Source organism: Halichoerus grypus, chromosome 5 (genome assembly GCF_964656455.1).
Source record: "Halichoerus grypus chromosome 5, mHalGry1.hap1.1, whole genome shotgun sequence".
NCBI classification, from domain to species: Eukaryota; Metazoa; Chordata; class Mammalia; order Carnivora; family Phocidae; genus Halichoerus; species Halichoerus grypus.
This window is the reverse complement of record NC_135716.1, coordinates 41,597,109-41,607,750: the sequence shown is the minus strand read 5'-3', so window position 1 is coordinate 41,607,750 and position 10,642 is coordinate 41,597,109. Positions and strand designations below refer to the sequence as shown.

General features: G+C 43.9%; 1 protein-coding gene across 6 annotated transcripts; it reads left to right on the top strand.

Annotated features, from left to right (window-relative positions):
• Positions 1-368: 368 nt before the first annotated feature.
• PDP1 (pyruvate dehydrogenase phosphatase catalytic subunit 1) lies at positions 369-9,402 on the top strand. Of its 6 annotated transcripts, none has more exons than XM_036065508.2 (3): positions 369-540; positions 1,372-1,406; positions 5,289-9,402. In XM_036065508.2, the coding sequence occupies exons 2-3, from the start codon at positions 1,376-1,378 to the stop codon at positions 6,944-6,946; spliced, it is 1,689 nt and encodes a 562-aa protein (XP_035921401.1). In that variant the 5' UTR covers positions 369-540; positions 1,372-1,375; the 3' UTR covers positions 6,947-9,402. The 6 variants fall into 6 exon arrangements, with proteins under 6 accessions (XP_035921401.1, XP_035921404.1, XP_035921402.1 ...); XM_036065509.2 differs by lacking the exon at positions 369-540 and adding an exon at positions 605-622; XM_036065510.2 differs by lacking the exon at positions 369-540 and adding an exon at positions 694-709.
• Positions 9,403-10,642: the final 1,240 nt, after the last annotated feature.

Sequence of the window (10,642 nt, the reverse complement as noted above, 5' to 3'; positions counted from 1 at the left end):
CAGCCGGTCCACGGGGACCCCAGCTTTTGGATGCTGGGGCGGGCCCAAAAGCTTCTTCCCTGCCCCGCCCGTCGCCAGCCTATTCAACGCCGCCCCGCCTAGCCGGTCGCAGGTCCCTAGCGCCACGCAGCCCCACCTTCCACCCTGCTACCAGGCGCGGTCACGTGAGGCGGGCCCGTGGAGCCAATGAGCGGCTCGCTCGGAATGGAAGGGATTGTCTGACCCCCGTGACGACACAAAGCTGGCTCGGAGCGCGCTGCTCTTCCGCCCCGCCCTCCCCGCCTCGGGCCGGGCCAGCTCGCCTCCTCTCCGCCCACTCGCCCTTGCGCAGCCAATCCGGAGGCGGGAAGTGCTCGGGCCCGGACGTTCGGGCGGGGCAGTGTGGCGGCCCGGCGGGGCAGGGAGTGGGCCAGCTGGGGGCCTGGGGCCGCACTCCGGGGAGTTAAGCCGGGCGGTCTGGAAGGAGTGCTGGGTGGTGCCGCCGCCACTGCAGCGGCCGCCTCCTCGTCGGGAAGAAGCGGCTCCTCCCCTGCGTGCCCGGTTCGTATTCCCTGCTCCCGGCCCCCAGCCGCCAGGTCCGGAATCCTCCGCTACCCGCCCAAAGTTGTGAGGGGGTTGCCCGGTGCGCGTGGGGAGAGGCGGCCGCGGGCGTGCGAAGGGCGGGCCGGCGGCGGCCGGGGCGGGGGAGGGACGAGCCCCGGAGCGCTAGGTGCGCGCGGGGGCGTCGGGGCTGCGGGCGGGCGTGGCGGCGCCGAGGGGCAGCCGCGGGCTCGGGGTGGGGGGCGGGCCGGCCGCGGCCGCTGTCAACGCCGGGGCGCCGTGGGGACCTGCGGGAGGGTTAGCTCTGGGGAGGTGCGGCGCCGACGGCGTGGCGTCTCTGCCTGAGGGTCCCCCGTACGCACCGCGGGGTCCGGGGTGACCCTACGGCAGCCTGCCGCGCGGCCGACCCCTGCCTTAGGCTTCTGGACCGAAGCCGGCGCAGCGTGGGCCGGGCGGGGTGCGCAGCGGGTGGAGGATGCCGCGGGCCAGTGGGCTCCGCGCCCGGGCTGGATGGAAGGGCCGGTCCCGGGGCGCACCTCTACTCGCTGCTGGGTCCCCGCCGCCTCGGGCGGCGTCCCTGACTCTCCTGCGGGGTGGGTTTGTTTGGTTGGTTTCCTTCTTCTCCCCACCCCTTTCTCCCTGCTCCATCCTTCCCCCCCCCCTCCCAGCCCCATTCCCGGGGCAGGAGCGAGAGCTCGCCCCTCCTCCGTGCCCGCCTCCCCCGCCTCCTCTAATGAGCATCTCTGCCTTGCTTTCAATGGGCCGGTGCTGCTGTCGCTGCTGCTGTCCGCGCGGGTTGTGGATGTTGTCGGCTCCGTGTTGTGATGACAGGAGAATGTGTGTGTGTCCCGGGCCCAGACGAATTGGTAGGTATTCACTTAACTACCTGCGTTGGGTACCCAGGAAGGATGGTGACTGCTCTTGTGTGTGGATGGTTTTAGGTGGGTCGCCGTGGAATTAAGGGGTGAGGTAGGTAGAAAAAGGGGACAAAGGGGTCCTGGACCCGGATAGCTTTGATACCTTAGTGAGTGCAATTTTCAGGTAGGGACAAAGGAAACGAATCAAACAAGTGCTGGCTTGGGGCTTCGGGTCTTCTGAGGGAAATCGCTTTCTTCATTCTTGTAGAGATGACGGGAGCTGTGAAATGGCTAGGCATTTCCAGAAAACAATGAGAAACTGAAAAGTCTTTACACAGGATGTTTAATGCAATTGGATTACATAAACTGAGGTTCTGACACATTTAATGACTAGTATAGCTTTTTTTTTTTCTCCCTGTTTACACCAAAAGCTTTGAAAGCTGAAGAGCTCCGGAGTCGGTGCAGTATTAACAGCGTTTTCTAATTAATCTGGTCCGTGAGTTTATTGAATGAAGTGGAACCCTTTCTTGGCACAGGCTGTGCCCAGCACATCAGTAAGAATGGATGGGTCTCTCTCCTGTTTCGATTGCAGTGCATCTTTTCTTATTAGTCATGGGTAAAAGGGGCCAAATTGGCCCAGGACTAAGATGCTGCATATAAGGTGACTGAGTCTGGATCATGGGATGGGAACTTCTCAGTGAAATTGTGGTCAGAAATCACTTGAAAATATGACACTGCTCCAGTTTACCAGCACTGTACCTTGTTGCTGTTCTTACTTGTCTAATCAAGAGCTTTCTACTTCATTAATTTAGCGAGTTTGTCGGCAAAAGTTTTGATTTCGTGGGGTTTTGTTGTTGAATCACAGGATATTCAGAAAGATACCCTGAGTTTTTGAATCCTCACTTATGGTTTAAAAAAGCATTTGGAAGTACTCTGACTTCTAAGGCTATCTGATCTGATGGAGAGAATATATCCTGTACTGGTGGTGATAGAACACTTATTAATCACAGAGCAGGGTTTTCATTTCTCTTAGAGAATTCCATATTCTCTAAGAATTTGTCTTTTGAAGGCATGTTGGGAGTTGGGGAATTGGGATGCAGTCTCAGTCCATATGCTAAGCTCTTGAATAACTGAAAGATACAGTTGATAAATTCCACTCTGCTTTTTTTTTTTTTAATCTTAAGAACTTTTGCCTTGCAGGAAAAATGTATTACCTGAGTATTTGAGTGCTTGCTGTTTGAATTTATGTATTATTCAGAGCATCTGCTGCATGAATCAGTACTTTTGCCACAATATTTCATTCATTTTGCAATCAACTACAAAAGCAGAAAAATTGTCAAAACAAAGTATTTAAGGAAAGTGCAGGTTTCTTGGACTTGTTATTCCTTGATTAGACATCACATAACCAAATGCTATTACGCCATCTACCAAACCCCCCTGGCAAACACATACACACATACGCACACACACAAAGTAGTAGTTTGATTCAGTCTACATTCCATGCAGAAACATTTCTTCTTCCTGTAAAAGTCTTAAACTTTAAAATAGCACGAATGCAAACTTATCTAAAGTATAGAGAAAATTTTTCTTAAGATGGGCATCTGTTTATATTTTTAATAATAGAAAATCTTTATACAAAGCATGAAATGAATTAATGTGCTTTCTGCATGCAAATCTGACGAGACATGGTTTATGTTTGGAAGCCAGTGTCATGTGGCCCAACATTTGAGCACATCTCCTGGCTCAATCATGTACCCTTAACCTTTGGATGACTTTCAGGTATATAGTTTGAAGTGCAGTTATTTAAGTGGTTAGTCTTGATAGATTCCTTTTCTTCTGGAATTTCTATTTTTCATTATTGCATTTCAGAATGCTTATTTAGTTATTGATCTTATTTCCAAAATTCTAATCATTACCTTCTGTTGCCTATGCTTATCTTCAGTTTCTTAAATCCCTCCTTAAATAGCACATTTAAAATAATGGTACTTTCTATCACTTGCAAAAGGGGTTCTGTATGCCTGGCTTATGCAGTCCTTATTACTGAAGCAAACAAGAATCAGTTATTATTCAGTGTTATTTTCTCTGCTCTCCCACATCCCACTTTCACTTCTCCAATTTCTTGTCGAAGGAGGGTACCTGAAAGTAGTGTAACTTATAGCTAACAATCTCTGTGGTATTTGTACATTTTTTTTTTACCTGTAATGGGTTCAAACTTAAGAAGGAAATGTTGATATTAAGACTCAGATGGTTTTCGGCATTATTTTTTGTTTACTGCATGTGTTTCCTTATTTAAAGCGTTTCTGGGTTGCCTGGGTGGCTCGTTCGGTTAGGTGTCCGACTCTTGATCTCAGCTCAGGTCTTGGTCTCAGGGTTCTGAGTTCAAGCCCCATGTTGGATTCCATGGTGGGCATGGAGCCAACTTAAAAAAGAAATAATAAAAGTATTTCTAAAGTCTGTTTCAAGTTATAGGGGAAATGAATTTTTTGAAGCAATGCTTCAAGAATTCAGGGGAAATATATGTTAGAAGGAAGAGAGGTTTTTTTTCTTGCATGAATTATTTGGATTAATGATACACATTCATAAAATTTTCTAGATAAATGTTTGGTAAAATATTTTCAGTGTCATATAGTATTACAGTTTTTATTCTTGATTTATATGTGTACTTTTTTTATACAAACCTTAGACTATTATTTCACTATTCGTTAATTGCTTTCTGAAGGCAAATGGGTACTTTTTTTTTTTAATGTAAGAGGAAATATTTTTCTAGGGATTGAATTTTACTTGGGATTCAGAATGGATGAAAATAGTATTTCTATAGCTTTCCCTTATGGTTGATTAGCAGGAGAAAATGCTAGCAAGTAAATTAAATTCCAGAACCGAGAGCATTTACATTACTAACAAAGTCTTAGAGCTATTAGTATACTTAAACCTTTTTTTTAATCACAAAAGATACAGTAAATTAAACAATGAAAAACTGAAACCAGCATTTGATTTCAAAGCCTCACTTCAGCTAACACTTATAAAAGCATAGAATCCCAGAAGAGGCCTTCAATAGCATCTGCTTCTGTGTGTTCACTTACAACCTAGGGAAGTGAGGCCCAAAGAGTTAAGCTGACATTTCTAGGGTTATTAGGCAGGTTGGCGGCAGACCTATGTTCCTAAGCTCACCAAATTGGCGCAGTGGTCTAGAGAAACGTAGTTTGCAAGACCGTCCACTGGGGTGCAGGAAGGGAATACTGGAATTCCTATTTTTATTCATTATGTAAAATTTTTTCTATATGTTACAATGAACATTATATTAACACAGTGGTGTATGTATATAACTTACAAAATAATTCATGAATATATATATATACACACACACACACGTATATATATCTGTAAGGGATGCATTCTAACACCTTTTTGGTGATAGCCATGTGTAATCAAATGTTAACAATTGACTGCAAGTCTAGAAATGGGATTTTCATTACTGGGAGGAGTCCCTGTGCAGTATGGGAGATCCAGGGCCTTCTTGAGGCTAGAGAGGGAGGAGGGTGATTGGCCAGGTAGGCTGCCACTGCATATGTTATATAACCTTCATGTCCTCGGCTTTTCCCAGCCACATCTATTGTACGTTCTGTACGGTCTATGCGGCACAAAGAAATGTGAGGAAAAGAGAAGAGGGAGAGCTAGGCTACAGTCCTGGCTCCACGAGTGACGGAGAACTGTGCTTAGCAGAATACACCCTGTAGAAGTAGTACATGGTAGGCGTGTAAAATACAGCGCTTCCGAGCACAGGGCTTAGCATGTAGATTCACCTGCTGAATATTTGTTACAAAAGCGAGGCTAGATGAAGTGATGTGAAATGTAACTGCTCCCTTTGTGTGTGTCTGTGTAATTGCTGTCTAGGAATCCCCGTCAGGAGCTCCAGCCTGCCGCTGTTCTCTGATGCCATGCCAGCCCCGACTCAACTGTTTTTCCCTCTGATCCGGAACTGTGAGCTGAGCAGAATCTATGGCACTGCGTGCTCCTGCCACCACAGACATCTGTGCTGCTCGTCCCCGTACCTGGCGCAGAGCCGCCTGAGATACGCGCCGCACCCGGCGTACGCTACCTTCTGCCGGCCCAAGGAGAGCTGGTGGCAGTACACGCAAGGAAGGAGATACGCTTCCACGCCGCAGAAGTTTTACCTCACCCCTCCACAGGTCAACAGCATCCTGAAAGCTAACGAATACAGTTTCAAAGTGCCAGAATTCGATGGCAAGAACGTCAGCTCTGTCCTTGGGTTTGACAGCAATCAGCTGCCTGCAAATGCCCCCATCGAGGACCGGAGAAGTGCAGCCACCTGCTTGCAGACCAGAGGGATGCTTTTGGGGGTTTTCGACGGCCATGCAGGCTGCGCTTGTTCCCAGGCGGTCAGTGAGAGACTCTTTTATTATATTGCCGTCTCTCTGTTACCCCATGAGACTTTGCTAGAGATTGAAAATGCAGTAGAGAGCGGTCGGGCGCTGCTGCCCATTCTCCAGTGGCACAAGCACCCCAATGATTACTTCAGCAAGGAGGCCTCCAAATTGTATTTCAACAGCTTGAGGACTTACTGGCAAGAACTTATAGACCTCAACACCGGGGAGTCTACTGATATCGATGTCAAGGAGGCTTTAATTAACGCTTTTAAGAGGCTTGACAATGACATCTCTTTGGAGGCTCAAGTTGGTGATCCCAATTCTTTCCTCAACTACCTGGTGCTTCGAGTGGCATTTTCTGGGGCCACCGCTTGTGTGGCCCACGTAGATGGTGTTGACCTTCATGTGGCCAATACCGGCGATAGCAGAGCCATGCTGGGTGTGCAGGAAGAGGATGGCTCTTGGTCAGCAGTCACTCTCTCTAATGACCACAACGCTCAGAATGAGAGAGAACTGGAACGGCTGAAATTGGAACACCCAAAGAATGAGGCCAAGAGTGTGGTGAAACAGGATCGGCTGCTTGGCTTGCTGATGCCTTTTAGGGCTTTTGGAGACGTAAAGTTCAAATGGAGCATTGACCTTCAAAAGAGGGTGATAGAATCAGGCCCAGACCAGTTGAATGACAATGAATATACCAAGTTTATCCCTCCTAATTATTACACGCCTCCTTATCTCACTGCTGAGCCAGAGGTAACTTACCACCGATTAAGGCCACAGGATAAGTTTCTGGTGTTGGCTACTGATGGGCTGTGGGAGACGATGCATAGGCAGGATGTGGTTAGGATTGTGGGTGAGTACCTGACGGGCATGCATCACCAACAGCCAATAGCTGTTGGCGGCTACAAGGTGACTCTAGGACAGATGCATGGCCTTTTAACAGAAAGGAGAGCCAAGATGTCGTCGGTATTCGAGGACCAGAACGCAGCAACCCATCTCATTCGTCACGCAGTGGGCAACAACGAGTTTGGGACTGTTGATCACGAGCGCCTCTCCAAAATGCTTAGTCTCCCTGAGGAGCTTGCTCGGATGTACAGAGACGACATTACAATCATTGTGGTTCAGTTCAATTCTCATGTTGTAGGGGCATATCAAAACCAAGAATAGTGAGTGGATCTTACCCTGGCCGTTCCCAAATGAAATAGATTTCAAGAGCAGATAGATTTGTAAAAGATACTAAGATAATAAACATTTCCAGTGGGTCATTCTAAGCATTTACCCATTTGATAACTCTAGCTGGTCAAGTACTCCAAATTGACTTTGCAGCAGGGTTGAAGGATCATGGGAGTCTCCTTCTGCCTAGCTCGGACCTCACGGCACCTGCACTCGCGGCAAGTCAGTTCCTCGTTGCAAATGTCTTGTGACATTGGCTTCTTTTATCAATCTGAGAAAATCAAGATGACCTGGCAAGTAGGATCTTGAATAGGCCCAATGCCAGGATCTTGCTGGGCGTATTCTCTTGGTAAAAGGGAAGAAACATTACTGTTCAACCTGCAGACCCTTTTTGTCACTAAAATTACAATGTACATGAGAATGTTTATTTACTGCATGATTTCCTAGATATACAATCTGTGCATTATTCATAAAAATTTATTTTAGCCTGAAGTGGTTTTCAAACCCAGTACTTTAAGCCATAAATGACTGAGAACCAAGCAATCTGAATTTGTGTTTGTGATTATTTGACTGGAATGCTTCTTAAATGGAAAAACAAACTCTGCTCCCTTCCCCACCCCTGGTTACCTAACGTAATCGAGATATTTTCTGCTTTGCCACACACTTGAAGACGACAGGGTTTTTGGTTTCGTCCACTCTTATACTGATGTTAAAAAAAGATTTTTTTTAGTTTGTAGTAATGAAATGATTTCATTTCATTTAGTGTGAAATAAAAAGATCCAGAATAAAAAGAAGAGACTGTTCAGTTCTTGTCATTTGTAGCCACCAACACAGTCAGGCTTATCTTGTAATCCCCAAAGGCTTGGCATGCTGTGTGTGGTGGGTAGACTGCTGCCAGGAAATCATACTCCCCATTCAGTAGTGATAAGAATGTTCCCCACTTTTGGAATATCAAGGCTGACATATATAAAATAAGTTTAAATATCAAATTGGGGAGTAAGGTTTAATATTACTTTTGGGTGTTGAGGCTGGGGAGGGAGTTTTTGTTTTTCCCCATGTAGACATAGGTCTACCTTTAAGTAGTTAAAATATTTGGTTTAAAAATGACTAAATGCTTTAAACATATTGTAGCTTATAAATAGAAATCTTAAGATACATACACAAGAAGTTTTAAAAGGTAACTGTTGTGCATGCCTGATGCTTAATAGATCCCTTAGTAGCATCAAGTGTTGTTTGCAGCAGTCTCTGTAATTATATGCAGTCCCTTCTAAAGCTGTATCAAAGTAAATGAAAATAAATATATTCAAATTGGCTTTTTGGGAGCTTATTTGATATGCATCAAATGGCATTTGTCCTGTGTTTAATGGTGATCTGTGTACAGCTGTGCATATATTTTCATCACTTACTCTAGCATCACTGTTAAAAGAATGGCTATGACTATGTTTGATATTCACATAGATTTTAAGACAACACGTGATCAGCTTTCCCTTGTACAATTAGTTGAGGGGTTTTAGGAGTCTTTCCAATTTCTGTAGAATATGAACTAGCTGTTCAAGGACTTCTTCTGGACTGTGGACACTAAAGCAATGTAGAACTGACAGTAAAACTTGTTCCAGCTGAAAAACAGACTCAGGCAGATTGTCACTCAGAGCAGCATATAATGTTTGTTTTCTGAGTTGTTCCCCACCCCCCACCCCCCACTTTTCCCCTTAATTCAGCTTGGAACTTTTCTTCCAGGCAGCATTTTGGAAGGGGGAAGGCTGTACTATATATTTATTTCTAAATGTTTTGACAGACGTCATCTTTTAATTGAAGTATATGTAGACTGCTGTAGCAATTAAAACCCATTTTCAGGCTACTGTTTTAATTTCTCTTGAACACCGCCACTGAAGAGTTCCATGTTATTATATACTTAATAGTCTCATCTCTTTTTAGTACAGTATATATAAATTCAGTTTCCAGTGGTCACAATCAAAATAGTAATTATTATTGCACAAGAAACTTGGTCTGCAGTCCAAAAGCTGGTCTACTCTCTAGAAATGAAAACGCAGTGTGGAGTTGACATTGTGGAAATAAAAATAATTGGATGTTAGAAATTTGTACTATCATCTAAAAGCAGTTGTGATTTTATTGTAATTGGTTGTCACTGTGATGTGATACTTAGAATTAAAGTGGAGAACACATGTAAACTTTCATAGTATTTAGCCTTAAACTTTTTTTTATTATGGAACCTCTCTAACGTGCATCAACCTCTGTATTTATATTTAATCAGTGGCTCATGATATTTATAATACGCCCTTAACTAAGTGGAATGGTGGTATGTTTCACAGTACTTGGTGAAAAACCTGTGTCTTATAAAAGATGTATCTGTACGAAGACATGTGAAAAGTTTATATTATTGGTCACAGAAATGCCCACAGTGAATTAAAGCTTCATATCTGCTTTCTGAATGGCCTGTGTTGGTTTTTAATAATAGTAAGATTTATTAGATGTTTTACGACAGTAGTTATACTTAACTTTAGAATCCAGTAGATAATTAGTACTTAAAAAAAAAAACACATATAATTTACATTCAATAAAATGCACAGATTTTAAATATATTGTTTGGGATTTGGTGACCACAACCCCAAAAAGATACACAACTTTTCCGTAACGGAAAATTCCCTCTGCCCCTTTCCAGTTCATCCTTCAACAGGTAACTATTGTTCTGACTTCTACCACCGTAGGTTAGTAGTGTTGCTTATTCTAGAAATTCACATAAATAAAATCATATAATATGTACTCTTTTGTTCAGTTTTTTGAGATTCATTTATGTTGTTGAGCGTATTCATAGTCTATTACCAAGGAACATTCTATCATAAGAATATATCACAATTTATCCATTGTTGATGGACATTATCAGCTCCTCCCTGTCCTCTTCTAAAGCCAACTTTTAGATAAGCAATTGTCAGGAGTACCCTTGTTGAAGCGTGGCTTTAACTTTGCAAATACAATTACAGGTGAGTTTTATGTTCTATACCTCAAAGCCAGGACTTTTTAAAGAAATGCCCTTTAAAAAAGTGATGACAATCTTTCATGGTGAAACTTTGAAGGGATTGAGGAGCGGTCATTTGCTGTTGACTTCTCTGTACCTCTCCCACTGAGAATTTTGTTGAGTTAATTAAGTTCGTTAAGTGAGCTAATGACTATAAGAAAAAGGCAAATTATGCGTTGGGTTTTTGATGGTTTTGGTTTATCAGTCAAAACACATGCCAGACTATGAGTTGTTGTTAGCTTTGTCCTTGGGTATAGCAAGAGTGTGGAGGTAACTTTATTATGCTTGGTCAATAGTTCACGTACCTTTTTCATAAATAGTAACTTCAGAAGCTGAGTCCACAAGCCGGGTAAATGAAGACATCTTAATGGCATCTGAATTGACTTTTTACAGTAGGAAGATCTTTTCCTTTGTTCTTTTCAGACTTGACTTTGAAAGCCAAGCTTAATCCTACTAAATCCTCTCTGCCCAGTTCTTATGACAAAATGTATACCTTAGATTGAATCCTAACAGTGTACAGCATTGTTTTCTAAAGAGCTCTTAAGTTACAAGTCTTCTAAGCAAATATATTAAGAACGATAAAATTCACGTATTTCATGTGCCATTAATAGTGATTATCCAATGTACATATTTTAAGGACCCACACAATTTAGGCT

What these genes read in the sequence shown, in the direction of transcription:
- PDP1 (XM_036065504.2), top strand. Translation starts at nt 1,274, where the DNA reads ATGAGCATCTCTGCCTTGCTTTCAATGGGCCGGTGCTGCTGTCGCTGC. An exon ending in TCCCGGGCCCAGACGAATTG is followed by an intron (nt 1,407 to 5,288) that starts GTAGGTATTCAC and finishes ATTGCTGTCTAG; the next exon opens with GAATCCCCGTCAGGAGCTCC.